The 21595-nt window shown below is 38.1% G+C and overlaps 1 protein-coding gene across 1 annotated transcript in view; it reads right to left on the bottom strand.

Annotated features, from left to right (window-relative positions):
* SYT1 (synaptotagmin 1) overlaps nucleotides 1-21595 on the bottom strand; it is a gene marked incomplete at its 3' end in the record, with an annotated part of 207440 nt that overhangs the window by 74400 nt on the left and 111445 nt on the right. Inside the window, exons 4-6 of the mRNA XM_083365142.1 lie at nucleotides 18228-18353; nucleotides 16462-16629; nucleotides 10815-10982 (exon numbers count right to left, since the gene is read on the bottom strand). Of these exons, the coding sequence (XP_083221268.1) occupies nucleotides 10815-10982; nucleotides 16462-16629; nucleotides 18228-18353 (462 nt within the window). The remainder of the gene's footprint in view (nucleotides 1-10814; nucleotides 10983-16461; nucleotides 16630-18227; nucleotides 18354-21595) is intronic.

Raw genomic sequence — 21595 nt, 5'->3', positions numbered from 1 at the left:
TACCTCAAGTTTCTATGAAACAGCTCACTGTCTTAATTTTGTTCACATTATTTTCTGTATCAGCTCCAGTGTGCTGCGCACATGCATCAGAAGCCTGTTGTGGCTTCTGGAATTGCTGATTGAAACTTCAAAAGACATATTGCATTTGATAAAGATAAAATCATAGTGCCTAAACGTACTAGCCTCTTTTTTTATGTATTTCTTGTATTGATTTAAATGATTTATATGGCCACTCAATTTTCAAGTACGGCTGACATGTGGTGAAAAACATAAAAGAGAAGTTAAACAAAACACACAATACAGAATAACACAGATAAAACATATCATATTCCAAAATCACAGTTTATGGACTGGCTAATAGGATTGGAGCCATCTTAATCTTGGGAGAATGCTGTTACTGTATGTATAGCAAGGTTATTGCAATGCACCAAAATCACTTTATAGTCTCTTCGCAAAATCATCCACATTGCAATAAGTAATAGAAACTGTCATTTGAGCATACAGTTTTTCCATTACATTATCCTAGTAGGTACTATTTAAATTTAAATCCACACTTTGATTATCTCATTTTTCCCAAGTATTGCATGTAATATTAATACATGCAGAAGGCATTTGTTCAATCAGCTATATATCCAAAGCTGTCTTCATATGAGTCCAAAGAACAATTAAGGTTGAAGAAATATTTGAAACAAACAATTTGGAACACATATTTTTAACTTAAGTAATAGTGTACATCTCTTCCAGAGTCATAAATAACCCAAGTGGCTGCTGTTTAGCAGAAAGCCTCAGACAATTTTATAAACAAACCAACAAATAGAGCTAAGTTATTGTTTATCTTTTCTACCACTGCATTTATTCATACCTCACCTTAACAATCAGAGATGCTTAGCTATAAAAAAGAATGTCTAAATGTGTTAAAGTCTTTTGATCTCAGTTAAAAACATAAATTTGCAAGAATGAGAAAAATAAAATAATGAATATACTGAATGTGAAGATTAGAAAAGTCATATATATTTTTATTTTTAAACAAATGCCTGACCCTTAATATATTATTTGGTTTTTAAATCAAATGCCAATCCAATTTAAATATATTATTTGGTTTCAGCACAAATATTCAAGTTTCACTTCAGCTTATATGTTATTTACTGGTGCACAGCATGTGTAATCTAATGTTGACTAAAACCTTAGAATACAAAGAGCTTAATGTGTCAACAGTAATAAAAGTGAAAAACCTGAAATCAAGTAAGCATGAATATACTGTTAAATTTGCCTGAGACTTTTTATAAGAAAATTCCAAAAAGAAAACATCCTGATGCAGGTCCTCTCTTGAAGTTTCATCTGATAAGACCCAAAGACAGCCTTTTCATGGCAACCAGCCTCTGGAAGATCATGTACCCCAGGGGTGTTAAACTGTTGGCCCATGGGCCGGATGTGCCCACCCTATTGCCGGCAATGGCAAAACAGTCCCAATATGTTGTGTGATGTCATGTGATGTCACAAGTTTGACATGTCTCATCTACCCTGACGTTAGAATGACCTCAATTTTGTTGGCCTTTAGGAAGTCCCAGAAGACAAGGTTGTGCCTGGGGATGGCGTAGATGGGGGAGTCTTCAAAATGGTGAGATATCATGAGGGCAGGGTTGGGGGGTGGAGCTGCCCCATCTACCCCACACCCACTTACCTTGCAGTCAGGCCTCTTATCGCTGGCCAACTTCTTCTGCAGCGTCCCCAGGCTGGCATTTTGCCATCAGAGGCCTTTCTGGAAGGCCATTGCAGCTGAGAACCGAGCTATGGATTCAATCTATAGCTTGGTTCTCGGTTGCAGTGGCCTTCCGGAAAGGACCTATTTAACCTGATTCTGCAAGGCTTTTAAAGAAAAAAACAAGGATAACTTCTTTGGGGAGGCTTTTTTATACGACCAGGTAAAATAATACCTCCTGGTATCAAATCTTCTCACATAATGGGGGATGGGGCAATTAACAACTTCACTGGGAATGCATACATTGAATGGGTCATTTCTGATTGAAGAAGGAATTTCTGCAGATACCTAAATGCTACAATAATTTATAGTAAAATAAACAGTAAGCTCTTTTCATTAATTAACTAAGTCTAGCAGGGTACACAAGGCGAAAAAGTCATAAATTTCTTTGACAGTTACTACAGAAATAGCTAAGTGATAGAGAACGTATTAAATGTTCATGTTATAATCTTTTTCTGTACTACTACAATATTAAGTTAGCTGTGGTTGAAAACAAAATACCACTGGTCTGTTTTGTTATTCTAAGTATCCTCCCAGATGAATTAGGACTGAAAGACCAACATTTATTCTAGATGGTACGTTCTCTATAAATCCATTTCAGAATATTTGCAATGAACATTTGCTTTTACTCCACAGCCTGTCTAATTTACGGTGAGAAACTATTTTTGCTCTTTTCATTACTATGCTTTGTGTAAGGTTTTTTTTTGTTTAATAAATATACTGGTATTCTGTCTATTGTAGCCTGAGTGCAAAGTTCTTTAACTGCCAGTTTAGTATATATCTAAGCCAAAAGAAAAAATACTGGTTAAATAGTTACTAAGGTAATCATTGGCATGGTCCAAATTGGCATTTAGAAACTGGTAGAAGAACTCTGAAGAAAATGACTAAGGTTTCTTCTTCTCAAACTTCTTCTCTCAGTTTTTTGTCTTTAACCTTTTCAGCTTTGCATTTTTTTCCCTATTACCTTTGTGATAATTTGGATGGTGGTGAAAGGCATCTTCTTCAAAAGACTGAAATAAATAAATGTTTAACTGAATTTGGAGCTTAAATGTTTAAAATGGCTACGAGGCCTTGTCTTCTTTAATTTTTGTACAACAGCAGCAGTAGTCAGATTGTAATAGCAGCACTCTTTATAATGCTGCTGTCCTTAGAATACTAATCCACAGACAATGGGTTGTTTAGAGGTGGAGTGGGTCTTTGAAGTCAATTTTTTTCTCCCAGCCCATGCAAACCTTGATAACATATCCAAACATCAAAACAAAACTTACACAAAATGGCCAAGTCCAATTTGTATATGGTATATGGCATAACATTGCTATTGTTTGATGCTTTACTAAAATCAAAAGATTACTTAGTAAATCAATGAACTATAGAATGTTGTTGGAAGGGCTTTTTTTGTCATAGAACGCTCAGAACGGAGTTCCGGCACCTTTTTTGGATGGAACCTTGTAGGGTAGGCAAGGCAGGTTGGATGACATGTGTGAGTTCCGGCACCTTTTTCTTTTACAAAAAAAAGCACTGGTTGTTGGTTAAATAAACTAAACAACAAAACATTAGATTTGTAAACTCCTTTCCTTTCAGAGCTCAAATTGGTATCTGTAACATACAATTTCATTTCAACAACTATCCAGTAAGCTGAGAGATAATCCTGGCTCAACATTCCACTAAAATTTTCCAGTACCAAGTTAGATATTACATTGCATATCACAAAGGTGGTTTTTCAAAAAGGAACTGGACTTTGAACAGAACTGAAGAAGCTTCTTGGATGAGAAGTAAAAGGTCTTCAAGGAAAAACAAAATCCAGTTGCCTTTTGGAAAAGCATCTTTGGGACAACCATGACCTGGATGACTGAGAATTTCCATAAACATTATATTGCATACATTTAAAAATATGTATTTAACATAATCTGTCATTCAAATATTTAACTTTGTACCAAGGGATTCGTAGGGATTTACCTCCCTATCAGCTCCAGCCATGCTAATGGCCACAAATTGTAGGCTCCAACAGTTTTTGGAAATGACAACATTGCCTCCTGTTGTTTATATTGCCATCTATTAACCAACAGCAATTTGAAGAAGTAGAATGTAGCAAGCAGAAATTGTATACAATATTTTTTTTTTATTTTAATCCCATTTATATCCCTCCCTTCTCCGAAGACTCAGGGCGGCTTACAATCTAAGCACAAATCAATGTGCTTAGCAGTAGCCTTCATTCTATGTATATGCCTGCTTATTAGGGCTTTCGCCCCCCCCCCCAAGCGGCATTATTACAAAGTCAGCTTATTGCCCCCAACAATCTGGGTCCTCATTTTACCTAGCTTGGAAGGATGGAAGGCTGATTCAACCTTGAGCCCTGCAGGCAGCTGGTGTTACTTAAGGAGGCATTAGCCCACTGCTCCACCAAGGCTATTGATATTAAGGAGGCTAAATGAAGTCAAATAAAATAAATTCATGACTTTATTTTATTTAATTCCATTTATATCCCGCCCTTCTCCGAAGACTCAGGGCGGCTTACAAGCTTAGCAGTAGCCTTCATTCTATGTATATGCCTGCTTATTAGGGCTTTCATACACCCCCCAAGCGGCATTATTACAAAGTCAGCTTAATTGCCCCCAACAATCTGGGTCCTCATTTTACCTACCTCGGAAGGATGGGAGGCTGAGTCAACCTTGAGCCTGGTGAGATGCGAACCTGCACTAATTGCAGGCAGCTGGTGTTACTTAAGGAGGCATTAGCCCACTGCTCTACCAAGGCTCTTTACTTGACTTCTATATGACTTGATGCTCATATAGAATTTATCTGCTTGGTAACCTGGTCTTCTGCATAGTATGACAGCCTCTTAAAACTCATGGAAGTTATTAATTGTATACATTTGCTTCTTATCTTTAAAATGATTTTTAAACATCAACACTAATGTTTGTGCATGTGTAGAGAAATGGAAAATGCCATAAATCTGTTTTATAAATTTACTTGGGTCATGAGAGACAAAGGACAGGCTCCCAATTGCTTTAAAAACCCATCTTTTGATTTTACTGCTGACCCTTTTAGGAAGCAGATTGAAAATAGGGTGAATTATCAATGAAGAGGGCATCAGAATGTCAAATCTTTTTGTCTTGTAGGTCAATGCATTGCTCATTAAAAGTAGATGTTATTATGTATAACAAGTGAATCAGCAAAGAGAGAGAGAGAGAAACATAAAGAGAGAAAAAAAATCAAGTAATTAGAGATGATTAAGTGAAAGGCCAAACTGTCATTAGAAGGGGTTGCAAAAGCTTTTTTCCCTTAAGGTCACAAATGAACCATTTTATGTGACTGAGTCCTATTGTAATTTTAGGTGAAAACTAGACAACCTGTAACTATTAGGCAATCCTTTCAGACATATTTCCTTACCTAAACAGAATGATCACATGTGGGCAAAAATGCAGAGGCAGCTGGAGCGACTTCCAACTTTCTGCCAGCTTTCCCAGTGAAATTGTTTGGGGAAGCTGCCAAGGAGTGTTGGAAATCACTCCTCTCCTCCTTGACTAACTTTAGGTACTACCTGCCTTTTTGCTGAGGTAAGGGAAGACAAAGGGAACTATGGATCATGAGGAGAACTGTACCCTAGCATGTCCCATCCCAGCTCACTCCAGGAAGGAAGGGGGTTCACCCATTGACTGCCAGCATCCCTCAACTAGTCCCACCTCACCAGAAAGCATCCAAGTTGCTCCCTTACCACCTTCTGCCATTAAGAGATTTAAAATTTTAGCCTTGATTCCAAATACCCAATTGCCATTCACCTGTCAATCTGTGCTGCCAGGTGATTGGGTGCAGAGGACAGAGGGAGGTGGGACAGACGGTGAGGATAAACCCTCCCATCTTCCTGTGCACTACAAAACCTACAGGTTTTTGGGAAGTGTAATTGGAAGATGTGGTGGTGCTGAAGTGGCCACAACTTTCCCAAATTTTGTTCCCACAGAGTCATGGATCTTGGCATTCTGTAAATTAGCTCATATGAGTTACATTGGTTCCATAACTGTTGTCCTATACATTCCAATTTCACCCAATTGAAGGTTACAAACACAAGAGTTTTAGTATTATATTAGATAACCCATACTCACTGGGTGATCATTTCAAAGATATTTGCTTATCTGAAGCAAAGAGAAACAGAATGACCAAGGGCAGGCAAAAAAACATTGAAAGCAGGAGTGACTTCTGACTTCCTGCTAGCTTCCCCATTGAATTTCCTGGTGGAAATCTGGCAGGGAGCACTGGAAATCGTCTCTTCTCTTTCCAGCAAACAGGTAAATTACCTGCTGTTGTTGCATGGGGCAGGGAGCAAGGGATTGCAAGACTGTCTGGGAAACTGTCATGAAACATTGGAAATGAAGAGCATGTCAGCGTTGCAGCAGCCCTGTAATTCACTAGCAGCCAGTCGCATTAAAGCAGCCACAACTTCCACAAATTTCATTCCTTTGGGAATTATGGATCCCAGATTTTAAACACATTCTGTAAGTTACCCATTTGAGGTACCTTGGTTCAAAAATTGTTGCCCTATGATGCACCATTTTGCTCAGTTAAAAGTCACGGCAGTGAGGATTTTAATAATATATAGACATAAAATGAAGAAAGAAAATTCTCCATAAAATGTGTATCCGTGTGAATAGACTGTACATTTGGTTTTTTATGACAAACATTACATTCAGTAATTAAAAAAGAAAAGAAATGAAGTCTGTTATAAAATGTCTTTGCAGTAATGGAACATAATCACATTTGTTGTATAATTTGGATGGAATCCAGTTGCTTAGGGTTTTAAGTTGATTTTAATTATGTTTTTACAATAATTAGTGGGCCAGGTTGTGGTACCATGCTGTTGAGCACTAACAAGCCAAACACATACCCACTGATGCACATCTGGCCTCAGCAATCTTTGCATGAATTTTTGCTGTTTTATTTGGGTAGCTCATGATATTTCATTGTTTCAATATAACAAGCCCATCTTGCTGCTTATCACCATAAAGCCATTTCATACAGAATACTCACAACAGAATACCTATGGTTCATATCAAATATAGACAACCAAAGAGGGTCTTTCCTAATCCAGTGGCCATTAATGAAGCCTAAAATTGGAAGGATTATGCAGGCCACTGAATTGTAACTCACTGCTCACTACAGGGATCCAAATTAAATTATCAGGTAGATTACTGTCCAACTGCTTGACTATATGTAGTCGGTGTTGACGGGAGGGCAGAGGTCCGCCCCGAGGCATCTTGTTTGTGGAGTTCCTCAAGGGTCGGTCCTCTCTCCCCTCTTGTTCAACATCTATATGAAGCCACTGGGTGAGCTCATTCGTGGTTTCGGGGTGGGGTATCATCAGTATGCTGATGATACCCAGCTTTTTCTTTCCACCCCGAACCAACCCAGTGATGCCCTCGACGTGATGTCCTGTTGCCTGGAGGTGGTCCGGGTTTGGATGGGGAGAAACAGGCTTCAACTCAATCCCGCCTTTTTTTAAGGATGAATGTAAACAGCGGATAAAGGTTTTTGTTTTTTTTTGAAATTATTATGAATAAGGGCACCTCTATGGACATGGTTTGGGATGCTAGCAAGGCCTATATGAGAGGGGTGTTGATATATATGAATAATAAATTTAGATGTGCTGTGGAAGCTAGGAGGAAAGAATTGGAGAATGAAATAAAGGAAAAAGAAAAGGCTTTGATTTTGAATCCAGAGGATGTGAAGTTTAAGGAGGCTATTAAACTGTTAAGAGGAATGGTTTGTGTATATCCAGAATAAATATGGGACAAATGGATTGAGTATATCCAGAACAAATATGGGACTAAAAAGTTTTATGTAGTATTTGAATAAGTCTTCCCTTCTTTTCTCTTTTTCTTTTTTCTTATTTTATATATTTTATATTAATAGTGTTTGTAGCTATCCTATATGAGCTAGAGAGTGATAGATTTTAGAATTTACGGTTGTTAGCATATGGTTGTTTATGATTCTTTTTTTTTTGTTTTTTATACCTTGTACTTAGCTCTGGGAAGTCGGGGGGGAGGGGGGGAGGGGAAAGGAGGGAGGGATAGGGGAGGGCTAGGGGGGATTGTTAAAAATAAAATGTATGATAAAACTTTTCAATAAAAAAAAAAAATCCCGCCAAGACTGAGTGGCTGTGCATACCGGCATCTCGGATTAACCAGTCTTTTCCATTGCTAACTATGGGGGGGTGAGGTGTTACCCCCCGTTGATAAGGCCCGCAACTTGGGTGTCCTCCTGGACTCACGGCTCAGTTTGGAAGATCATATAGGAGCCGTGGCCAGGGGGGCTTTTGTCCAGGTTCGCCTGGTGTGCCAGTTGCGGCCCTATCTGGACCGAGATGCCCTACGCACAGTCACTCATGCGCTCGTGACCTCCCGGATAGACTACTGCAATGCTCTCTACATGGGGCTGCCCTTGAGGACCACATGGAGGCTTCAGCTGGTGCAGAATGCAGCTGCACGAGTTGTGATGGGAGTTTCCTGATACTCCCGTGTAACACCTCTTCTCCGCGAGCTGCATTGGCTTCCAGTTGCCCTCCGTGTGAGATTCAAGGTGCTGGTGATGACCTATAAAGCCCTAAATGGCATGGGTCCGGATTATCTCAGGGAGCACCTGCTGCCAGCATCAACTTCCCATTGTCCTGTGCACTCCCACAGGCAGGGCCTCCTCAGGGTTCCGCCGGTCAGGGAATGCTGGTGGGCGATCCCCAGGGGGAGAGCGTTCTCTGTGGGCACGCCTGCCCTATGGAATCAATTGCCAGTGGAACTCTGGATCGCCCCCGACCTTTGTTCGTTTCGCCGGGAACCTAAAAACCTGGCTTTTTGAGTTAGCTGGCCTGGACTGAGGGGTTTTAAGGTTTTTAAATTCTAATTTTAAATTTTGGAACTATTGATTTTATTTTATTTTAATTTTTATATTGTATTGTTTTAATTTTGCCCTGTAAACCGCCCTGAGTCCTTCAGGAAAAGGGCGGTATATAAATTGAATTAATTAATTAAATAAATAAATATACAATAAAGGGGATCCCATCAACTTTTTAAATAGCTGGCAACCCTGACAAATTTCTCATACAGTATCATTTGGATGCTTTTTTTCTCTAATTTTCATTTTCAATTCAGCAATACTGTTGAATGTACTGCACCCAGTATTGGGCAGAATATTTATAAGGATGTCATCAAGACAAAAATCAAGATGAATTTATCAGAAACTAAATTCTATCAAGAGAGGTGGAAGGAACAGGACATGTTTAAACTAATTTGAAGACAGAAGATAGATGGGTGATATAGAATATATTCTTCTAGTATCTGAAGAGTTATCATGTAGACCAAGATCTATTTCTCCAAACTGCAGGCCACCGAAGAATGACTTTACAAGAAGGTATATTCTGGCTGAGTATTGGGGAAAAGCTCCTCCCCCCATAATAATATGAGAAATTTGGCAGTAGAATCAATTGCTTACAGAGATTATGGACTTTCTTCACTGTATTTAGACAAACATAAACTGTACCATTTCACATGGTTCTGCAAAAATACAGGCATAAGAAAAATCTTCCTACAAATGGAGACATATAAATATCTTAAGAATTTTATTTCAGTCTAGTTCTATTGAAATCTATATTAACAACTGTGTATATAAGCACATGATAAGTCAATTCTTCCTTCTGGACTCTAGGATATTGTTTCATCAAGTCCTAAATACCTATATATGAACTCATACATGATCAATAGATATTCTCTGTTTGTATTTCAAAGAAGCTGCAGTTGCAGTTGTGCTTGTTATAATTCTTCAGGGCAAATTGTTTAGCATCCATTTCCAATGGCTTTCTGAACAATCTTAACTATTATATATCATTCACATGGGGCTGACTTAAATTCCCATCATTCCCAATAAATATTGTCATTGATTTAGGCTAATGTCAAGCCTAGAATCTCAGAAGGAACATTAGTTTATTTACTGCATTAGTTTCCATAAGGTAGACTTTTTTCAACATGTATTTCTTCTATATTTTAGCCCTGGAAGATTCATCCACACCACCACAATGTGCCACAAGTAAATATGGAAATGAAGCCCCAAGGAAGAAATGTCAGTAGCATATAATCAAGATTGCAAAGCTGTTTGGGGCCATTTTCCTTAGTATATTCAAAGCTCTATTGGTTCCTGAGAATGATTTCTTATTAGAACAAGAAGACAGAAAACTGGTACACACATCATAAAAAGATAGACAAAGACTCAAGCACTGGGAAACACTTTCCAACTTGCTATCTCTTTGAAACCAAATCAATCAAATATCAACAATAAAAATATTTTTGGTTAACTTTACTCTTTATATTATCTATCCGGTTCCGAAAGTTCGATTTGAAGAGGGGGGAACAAAGGCAAAAAATGATGCAATACTTCTTGATGTAACAGAACGTATCATATTGTTTTTATTTGAATCAGCATTTGGTCAATCAATCAATCAATAATGTTCCACATATATAGATTTTCATCTAAACTCAGGTGACCGTAAAAAATTACCGATATTATACTACCCTAGCTACACTTAACTTCTGTATGAACTATCTTGCATCAATAAGTGAAAACTTTCCAGGATCTCAAGAAATGAGTAAGATCCTTTCAAAAAGAGATGCCCAGTATTGGATCAATAAAAGTCTCAATGCAAAGAAATTCCCTGGCACGGAAACAGATTACTTGCAGGACTTCTCATCCCAGGAGTTGATACCCTGAATGCATGCATAATCTGTGTATATCCCATGTTCAATTGATGTACAAGTATTGCTCTTCTGCATTATTGCCATGATGTTAAAGATCAGAATATTGCAGCTAAAGGTCTGAAAATTTCATTTTTGTCTGTTATGTACCCTAGCTATTCATTTCTATCCTTCTTGCTCTTCTAATAGGTACAATCAAGTATTTCTTTAATTTGTTTTGTGCTATAGAATCTCTTCATTAGAAAAGACTATCCTAAGATTAATCTGAAACATAGAAACAGAGAATAAAACTGAATGAATTCTAACAAAGGGTATAATTCTCTTACCTCTTCTTTTTCAGCACTCTGCAAATCTCGCCATTCTTCAGTCACATGACCAAAATCTACAGTGTTCATGGCAACTTTGTATTCTCCAATAATATCATGCTTAGAAAAGCGGTCAAAGTCATATACTGCCATCACTAAAGTTTTTCCTCCCAGTTCAGAATACGGCACCTAAATTAGAAAAAGAGAGAGAGAGAGAGAGAGAGAGAGAAACCCCCACTTATAAAGCCTTTAAAAGTAAATATGCCTGGTTTGCAATTCAAAACCTTTCCTTTACTATCTGCCATCCCCATTTAACTGAAAGGAGTTAAAAGGCACATTTTCTTGCAGAGGCCTTTGATGACATTCTTTAATGGCCACAATATAGCAATCCATAGAGCAATGTGGTAGCTCATTCATCAATGAGGAAGTTTCACCCGGAGTTCTGGAAGTCAGTCTCCACCATGAAGCTTAAGGCAAATTATCTGCCCAGACACATAAGCTTTCAGCACTGAAGGAAGTTCCTTTCAATAAATCATGCTGTCACTTTTCTCTTCCCAAACATTATAGGATGATAAAAAAAGCACGGATCAGATTTTTTTCTCTGTTGGCACAGAATAATTAAAAACTAAATAGCTTTTTTGAAAAGAACTTTATTATTTTTCTCCTTAGAATTTCATTTTGTTAATGATGAGGCTTGCCCTTTAGCATGATATATTGCGGTATATTTTGGCAACAGAAGGCCATATTCTGGATTATTTTTCAGATGTTCTCTGCTAGAGTAGAGTAGAAGGGTTGTCATTAGTTACCGTATATTACATTAAGAAGAAGAAGATATGCAGTTGATGCATCATTTATAATGAAGTTTTTGGCCCATATTCTTCACATATATTTAGCTTTTATTTGTTTTCAAAATGTTTCCCTTCTTGTAAAGTTTGTTGTTTATAATGGATGAAGAAACTCTCAGATTTAAAAAAGAAATAGGAAAAACTTCCTTTTAAGATAAGCAAGAAAAACATATGTACATTAATGTACATGTTTGCTGATATTATAGAAGGATACTAGGAGTTTGGTATTTGTAGAGGCAGTGACTGGATGGTTTGATTTATTTAATCTTAGTCTAATCATTAGCTTAGACACCAGAGCTAATACTTTTGTCAGCTTTTGAAGCATCCCAGCAAAACATTTTTAATATATATAATTCCATATCGTAGTAATACCTCTAAAAGTATTTTAGGATCAATATAGTTCCTTAACTCAAAGAGATGGAAAGTAATTCTGATTTGTTCTTCTTTAATGTGAAATTCTATATGTTTTAAAAATGGTGCTTATTTTGGGATAAGTATAAAAAGATTTTATTGTTAGGCTTTGTAACAATGCATACAAAGCAGATTATGTGACTGTGCTGAAAGATTTCCTGGCCTATAATGACCTGGTTCCAAACCTTCAGAGAAAAATATTAAGTTTAAGGCTTCTCATTATTTTCTGTGAATATCACTAAGTTTCTGAGATAGCAGTTACGAATTCCAGTTTGAATCTCATTTCACTGAAAAGATTAGGAGGCTTAAGGAAACTATTATCTCACATGGTGTTAATAATACCAATTATTAACCACTGTATATGGAACACAAAAATACTAATATAAATACATGTTTATAATCAACTTAATCAGGTGCTATTTTATTTAAGAGGGAATAATATTCTATTGGGAGTGAAAAATATAGATCTAGTAGAAAAAGAATTGTTTAACAATTCTTTGTTTTACTGCATTTATTAAGTTGCTTTCTAGGCAAATTTGCAGCCCCTCTCCCAAGTCAGGTCAGCTTGCATAACATCCAGTCAGTCAGTGTGACAGCATCACAGTATATTATTTTATTTTTTTTATAAAATCAATTAGATTCAAGACAATATTAAGGCAAGATAAAAAGCAGCAAACACACTTCTGACACCATAAAATGTTATACAGGTGTGCGTTCAGATTCAGCTTATGGTCACTTACACACACTCACTCCCAGGTGTCATGCCTCCATTGGAGCCTGCTGAGGAAAATGCGCTTCAACTGGATGGAGGTCAAGAGAGGGGTGTCTGTGGCTTCAGAGGAATGTGGGGAAGAGCAGGCTGAGGCAGGCCAGGGTCTTTCAGGATTGGGGCAGGATGAACATGAGAGGCAGAGCTCAGGCAATGAGCAAGAGCCACCCCCTCCTGATCCTAGAGCACGGAGAGTGGAGAGAAGGAGGAAACAACATAGGCAGGCTCAACTACTGGGAGAAGAGCACCCTGCCTCTCTCCAAAAGGCACACCTGGAGACTGAGACTTAAGGAGATGCTGTGGGGAGGGGCATTTGTTGGGAACAAATGCTGAATGCTTGGAGTTTTGTGTGCCGTTTCTGATCTTGGAAACAACTCTGATCTCTTGTTCTGTGTTGTGATTTCTGCTTGGAAACCCTGAAACTCTGACCATCGGACTGGCTGACAGACTTGATTTGGTGTTCACAGACCTCAGAATGAATTTTGGCTTCTCTTCTGAAACTGCTCAGGTAAGCTTGCATTTCCACAGACTCGTTAGATTTTGGATGTTTGTTTCTTTCCTTGTTATCTATGTGGCCTTGAGTAAATTACTCTTCTAATCTAACTGTGTGTGAGTTGAAACCTGAAGAAGGACTGCTTGTTCCATCACACACTCTCCCTGCCTGAAGAGTTAAAAACTTGTGAAACTACTTGCAGCCAGAGGCTGCTGAAGGTGTGTGTGTCTTACTTTATTCTGTGGCTTGTCAGAAACGTGGGAGCATTTGGGAAAATTGGAGCAAATAAAGGGTGGCTTGAACTGCCAGTTGACTGTTTTGCCTCTGTGCTGTGCCCTGGGTCATCACAACAGGCCTGGAAAATTGCCACACTCAATCCCAAATCAACTGAACACTGAGGCACAAATGGTTCTTTAAAATACACAGAGACACAGGGAGTTTAGAATAACAACAAACTTTTACTGATATATTTTTGCTCTTACACACACACGCACACACACACCCAGCATCCACTACTAGGCTGCCAGGCACTAGCCAGAGGGATCCAAAAGCAACTCAAAGGGGCTGGGCTGGCTTGAGGACTTCTGTTTATCCCCCCAAGAGTTGGTTGGAGAGGGGCTTGCCATGTGCTTGGTCCCAACTTTTGTCATTTTGTTCCCTTTACTTGGTTCCTTTCCCTAAGGGAGCTTTTCCTGCCATTTGTCTACCCTGCTTACGTACTTTGCCACTTCTAGGTATGGTGGCTTTGGCCTAGTCTCACACATTCCATCCCCTGGCATCGAATTAAACAAGAGATGCCACATGGAGTTCACTCATCACCTGCTCAGAACATTACAGGTTTTTGTATGTATTCTTGCCAATAGGTTTGCTGTCTAGCTGGTATTTTAGGAAAACAAATATAATCTTGTGAATACAGCTGTAATATTCTACTTCAGACATGTCAAACTCAAGTCTGCGGGTTGGATGCAACCCGCAATGGGCCCAGATCCGGCCCCTGTGGCAGCCCTGGAGAGAGGCAAGGGATCAGCCCCCGTTGCCCTGTCCCTTTCCCACCCCAGTTCGGCTGGGCACCCCCTTGGGCGTCAGGGCCAGTGGTGCCTGGCAGCAGTCACAACTGGCTGGTCCCTTGGCTGCCCATTGGCCACCACACCCTGAGATTATGGGCCAGTTTTCCAAGCAGCAGGCAGAGGCGTGGGGGATGTGATCCAGCTTGCTGGACATGCTGGGCAGCTGCCCACCCCACCTAGCTGCAGCAGGAGTGGACAAGCAAAGACAGATGTGGGTCCGAGCACTGTGGCTGCTGGGCCAGCCCTCCAAGTGGCAGGTGGAAGCAGAGGCATGGGGAGGCACGCAATCCAATATAGGTGAAACTTGAAAAATTAGAATATCGTGCAAAAGTTCATTTATTTCAGTAATGCAACTTAAAAGGGGAAACTAATATATGAGATAAGACTCATTACATGCAAAGCAAGATAGTTCAAGCCGTGATTTGTCATAATTGTGATGATTATGGCATATAGCTCATGAAAACCCCAAATCCACAATCTCAGAAAATTAGAATATTGTGAAAAGGTGCAATATTCTAGGCTCAAAGTGTCCCACTCTAATCAGCTAATTAAGCCATAACACCTGCAAAGGGTTCCTGAGCCTTTAAATGGTCTCTCAGTCTGGTTCAGTAGGAATCACAATCATGGGAAAGACTGCTGACCTGACAGTTGTGCAGAAAACCATCATTGACACCCTCCACAAGGAGGGAAAGCCTCAAAAGGTAATTGCAAAAGAAGTTGGATGTTCCCAAAGTGCTGTATCAAAGCACATTAATAGAAAGTTATGTGGAAGGGAAAAGTGTGGAAGAAAAAAGTGCACAAGCAGCAGGGATGACCGCAGCCTGGAAAGGATTGTCAGGAAAAGGCCATTCAAAAGTGTTGGAGACTTTCACAAGGAGTGGACTGAGGCTGGAGTCAGTGCATCAAGAGCCACCACATACAGACGGATCCTGGACATGGGCTTCAAATGTCGTATTCCTCTTGTCAAGCCACTCCTGAACAACCAACAACGTCAGAAGCGTCTTACCTGGGCTAAAGAAAAACAGACCTGGTCTGTTGCTCAGTGGTCCAAAGTCCTCTTTTCTGATGAGAGCAACTTTTGCATCTCATTTGGAAACCAAGGACCCAGAGTCTGGAGGAAGAATGGAGAGGCACACATTGCAAGATGCTTGAAGTCCAGTGAGAAGTTTCCACAGTCTGTGTTAATTTGGGGAGCCGTCATCTGCTGGTGTTGGTCCACTGTGCTTCATTAAGTCCAGGGTCAACGCAGCCATCTACCAGGAGATTTTGGAGCACTTCATGCTTCCTTCCGCAGACGAGCTTTATGGGGATGCTGACTTCATTTTCCAGCAGGACTTGGCACCTGCCCACACTGCCAAAAGCACCAAAACCTGGTTCAATGACCGTGGGATTACTGTGCTTGATTGGCCAGCAAACTCGCCTGACCTGAACCCCATAGAGAATCTATGGGGCATTTCCAAGAGAAAGATGAGAGACATGAGACTGAACAATGCAGAAGAGCTAAAGGCCGCTATTGAAGCATCCTGGTCTTCCATAACCCCTCAGCAGTGCCACAGGCTGATAGCTTCCATGCCACGCCGCATTGAGGCAGTAATTGCTGCAAAAGGGGCCCAAACCAAGTACTGAGTACATATGCATGCTTATACTTTTCAGAGGTCCGATATTGTTCTATGTACACTCCTTGTTTTATTGATTGCATGTAATATTCTAATTTTCTGAGATTGTGGATTTGGGGTTTTCATGAGCTTGTAAGCCATAATCATCACAATTATGACAAATCACGGCTTGAACTATCTTGCTTTGCATGTAATGAGTCTATCTCATATATTAGTTTCCCCTTTTAAGTTGCATTACTGAAATAAATGAACTTTTGCACGATATTCTAATTTTTTGAGTTTCACCTGTATACTTGTTTTTAAGTATATTTTACAAGAAGGCAAGCTCTGAAATACGTATTACTTTTAAAAAAAGTTTATGTTAACAGTAACAATTAACTAGACTATAAACAATTCCTTGGTGAGGTATAGGGTTAATCTTTAGTAAACATACAGTAAGTCATGAAAAAGTAAGTACATTATAATACCTTGAATGTAAATTGTTCATTGAAGACAGGGTTAAGGGTTTTCCTGTGAACTTTTGTCTCATATTTCTTTTTCTTATCAGGAAGCAGGAAAACCTTCACATATGGATCAGATGTGCCACCCATATCTAAAGCAGGCAGCTCAGCAGCTTGAATTATCCCTACCAGAAGCTGGAAAAGGAGATGAGACAGGGAAATAATTAGTTCAGCAAAATTTTAATCAGTCATTTAAGGAGAACTTATTCCTAACATGTTGTTGCATACATACTACACTTCATTTTCTGATGCTCTTTGAGTCAGGAATACATGAGGCCTACTAAGTTCTGGACCAGATGAAGCTTTAACCAAACATGCTTCAGGAATGAGTAAGCAAAAAGGTTACCACAGGAGCTGAAATACATGAAGCCTGACTCAGGCTGTATCTGAATTAGAAAGATATACTTGGAGACATTGCTCCAATCCATGATTACTTTAAAAGGACTGAAATGTCTTGCTTTAAATAGCTATAATCTGAACTAACCTTTGCCTTAAAGCAGGAATGTCAAATTTGCAATGTCATGTGATGTGTCACAACGTATTGCAACTTTTTTTCCCCATTGCTGGCAATTGGGTGGGCGCGGTTTCGGCATGATGCATTCGGCCTGCGGGCCGGCAGTTTGACACCCCTGCCTTAAAGAATCCATCTTGGGCTTTTTTCCCCCCTCTTTTCAATAGAAAGATGCAAAATTGCATGATAAAAGTTGGCATGCAACTTAAGTTAATAGAAAGGTTTGATAGAAGTTAAAAATTAGAAATTACTAAATGAAAATATTAGAAATATGAAGGAGTGTTTATCCACCCCCATTTAATCATTATTAAATGATCAATGATCAATTATCATTTTAAAATGATTAATTAAAATGATACAACTGATTTTTATTTAATACTATCCTCCCTATGACTATCAGACAGATAGATAGAAATAGTATTAAGAACCTGGCAAGTATATTAAATGTACATGTACATGAAGGCTGTATTATTATTGTGGTAAATACAGTATTAGCATAATCTTTGTGTATATGCACATGTAATGTAAATATAATTTAATTATCTTTTCCATTTAGCTGTGTCACAAATATAGTATTTTGATAAGTCTTTTTAATAAACTATAGAAACAAAAATTGATGTATCTCTATTAATTATGAAAGTTAACAACTTTTATTAGCTGTGAATGTGAATTCACAGATTCAATACTTATAAATTAATAACTGATTTTTGTTTGCTTAATTGGTATAATTTTATATTATAGAGTTATGTTTATTATTTTTAAAGAGAGTGTTTTTAAGTTTTCATGTCAAAAGCACAGTACCAACAAAGGCAATAAAGATGTTTTTGATACAAAAACAAAATACCTGTAATGTACTTTAATGATTTGGTTATGAAAGTCTAGGTAAAGATGATCAAAAACATATATTTTAATAAATAATATTTTAATCTAAAAATCAGCTTACTGTTCATTTGATAGATTTTAGGATATAACCAATAGTCAATGATAATCCAACTAAGTTCTGTTCAAAGAAATTCGACTTCCAAGGGAGATAGGGCCAATTGAAGAAGTGAAGCCAATAACTACTGCATGACCCAGTAATGGGTCCATGGAACCTCTCCAGATAAGGGAGAACTGGAGATCACCATGTATGCTCTAGGAAACCTCAGGACAGCACTTTTCTGCAGGTTTTAAAATACTGGGTTTTAATTCATAAAATTCTAAGATCACATTTGTTTCAAACCTGATTGTTCTGAAAGTCATAATCCAAGGAATATTGGATTTTCCCTAATTTCTCCTCTTCTTTGGCTTCTTCTTTTTCTTCTCCATCAGTCAATCCAGTTTCAGCATCATCATCATCCTTAAGGGCCTGTAGACAATTAAGAGCAATAAATGTGCCAATAAAAATGACTGATTTATAAGCAAAGCCCTAAAATAATCTCATCAGAAAATAAAACCAAACACTTCTGCTTAGTCATATAGTGAAGCAAAAAAAAAGCAAGCATGATGGCATTATGTTGTCTATATATATATTTAGATTGGTCCAAATATACAAAAGAATTATCAGCAGCAAGCAGCAAAAAAGCTATGAAGGCCTCTTTGGGGGGGGGTATTGCAAGCAACAATTGTTTCAAAGCCTGAAACATAAAGAGAATGTCAACTTGATACTTAATTTTTTAAAAATCAAATTGAATCAAACTGCTTGTCCAAAGACAGTTGTGAATAAGCATGCCATTAAATAAGTAAGGTTGCAAAGTCTTCCGATTTAAACCAATTGTGCATGCTGTGAATTACACCTACATTAAAGCAAAGTGCTTCTGCAGAATTACTGCTGTTTTAATGTTATTGCATATAATTTCTTCAAAAAGTGAAATGCCAAACAGCTTCAATGTTTTTGTTTTCATTTAGGCTGAATGTAGAAGCAAAGGTACCACTAAACCATTAACAAATGTATGGTCACAAAAAAACCAGGACTCCTTTCATTCTCTTTTTCTTTTCATTTGATATTAATTTAAAGATTGGCTGAACCAAAGTGATTTAAAGATATCTCATTTTTAAACAATTAAGGATGACTAACACTTACAAATTTATCTGAGATAAAGTATCATTAATTTTAAGAAGGCACTGAGAGCAATTTCAAACAGAGACTTTATAAAAAAAGAAAGAAAAAGTTAAAAGTATTGACTGAAGCAGTATTTGAAACAAATTTCCATCATATTATAATTCAGATTTAAAAATGGGCAGACAATATTTTGTATGCCAGCTCCTGAGACTTATTTCCAAATATCTATGTTTAACATTTCAATCAACAGGTATGGTTTCTCAAAAAAGTATGTTCAAGTTAATTTAATTCAGTTAAAGTTATAATCTGATATGTATCAGCTACACTGCATTTAATTCAGTTAAAGTTATAATCTGATATGTATCAGCTACACTGCATTATTTTTGATTTAAAAGAATGGGCAAAAGAGGTCCAGTGATTTCAATGTAATTTTAGGATTATCAACTTTAGTTAGAATGAAGCTTAAATTTGTTTCATCATGTATTTGTTAAAACAAAATAGGCTTAAAGTTTTATTTTAGGTGATAGAAACTGTATGATGAAATGTATAAAAATATTACATCAATTGCTTCTTTTGCAATATGAAAATAAATTGGGGTGTATGAGGAGAAAACACTCATTCTCATTCTGACAATTTACCTTCCTATTTTACTGTCTACTCTTTTTCTTTATATGTAAGTCCACTGGCACTGATGACTATTTGAGCTAATGGAATAGAATTATCTAATTTCTATGAAATAAATCTGATTTAACATCATTTGGGATTCAAAGATAGTAAGAATAAAGCCATAGATCACATACTACCAAATCATTTAATAACATGTATTAAGAAAACAAGATAAAAAAGGATTTTTAAAATGTGCAACCCAGATGAAACCAAAAGCAATCCTAATGAAGAAGAATATTTGTAGCTCAGGGTTGACATGAGGGGTCCTTGGTGCTCTCTGAGCTTGCTTGTTTTCTTGCAGACATTTCATTATCCAAATTAGGTAACATCATCCCTGTGCACAGTCACTAGTACTGATGATGTTACCTAATTTGGGTAATGAAATGTCTGCAAGAAAACAAGCAAGCTCAGAGAGCACCAAGGTCCCCTCAAAAACAATCCGTCCAATAAAAATATTTTTTTAAAAGTAGTCTAAAGAGGTAGTGCTTGGGGTTTGGAAGGGGGACAACAGGCTTCATCTGAATCCTGATAAGTCTGTGGGTTCGAGAGGCCTCAGGATCTGTGGGCTCATCATCCTTAATTCTGGATGGGTTGCATCACAAATAGAACAGGTGCACAATCTGGGGGTTCTCCTAGATTTGTGACCAGTCATGGCTGGCAGAGCCTTTGCACAATTGCATGTTGTGTACCAGTTGCACCCTTTTTCTGAATCATCAGGACCTGTGAACAGTCGTTCATGTCCTTCGCATCTCCTGGTTGAAGTACTGCAACATGCTCTACATGGGGCTACTCTTGAAGAGTATTTGGAATTGCAACTGGTACAGAATGCAGTGGCATGGACAATTCTGGAGGCTCTTCAGGTGGTACATGTGGCAAAGGTGTTACATGAGTTGCACTGGCTGCTTCTGTTAATTTGCTTCTGGTTCCAATTCATGGAACCATTGTCATCACTTAGAAACCTTTTATAGCATGACTCCAGGATATGGGTCCAGAGGAACTGCCTTACCCTGATTGGACTAATCCACCCCACTTGTTCCAGCAGAAAAGGCCTACTTTGGATCCCATTGGCCAACAAATTTTGGGCAGTGAATCCAGGACAAGAGCTGTGGTCCCTGCCCTCTGGAATATTCTCCCATCACAAGTGAGATTTGCTCCCACAGTCCTGGCTTTCTGAAAGAGCCTAAAAACTTGGCTCTGCTGCTTGGCCTGGAGCCCAACAGGGGCCTCCTACATTGGGAGTGGCTGATGGGATAGAGAAGATTCTCACCTTAGGCTGCCCATCACCTCTGTTCTTAACTTTAATCTTTTTATTCTAATTCTGATTTTTTAAACACTTTAATTGGTTATTATATCGTAAGCCACCCAGAGTTGCTGTATTAGTGACAATGGCTGCATAGAAATTTAATAAATAGATAAATAAAGATGGGAATAATATTATTGATCATGAATACAAATTGATTCAGTGAGAAATTTTCTTTGGGAGCTTGCTGAAATACTATATTCCAAAATTTTCTATAGTGCTGTAGCTATTCCTTTCAGCCCTGTATGGTAAATCAGATGGAGAAACCAATGCCAGATAGGTTAACTATTTTAGTATAACAGCTCACAGTTACAGAATCTTGCAAGTCTGAATAGGCTTCTCCCTCTATCTTTGTGTGAATCCTCAAGTTAGTTTCTTGGAATGACCTAAACCATGCTTGTTTGTTCTTTGTCATGGTTACAGATCTTTCAACTGTCATTCAAAGCCATGCCTATGCTCTCTAGAGTTCTATTAGAATGTACTACTATGGAGAAATTTGTATTTTTTCATGCTCCATTGGGAATTGAATACAGGCACTTGATTGGTGGAAAATATAATGGTGAATTAAATTAGATTATTCACA

Source organism: Vipera ursinii (assembly GCF_947247035.1).
Source record: "Vipera ursinii genome assembly, chromosome: 6".
Classification (NCBI taxonomy): Eukaryota; Metazoa; Chordata; class Lepidosauria; order Squamata; family Viperidae; genus Vipera; species Vipera ursinii.
The sequence above is the reverse complement of the archived record's forward strand: the minus strand, read 5'-3'. Positions and strand labels throughout refer to the sequence as shown.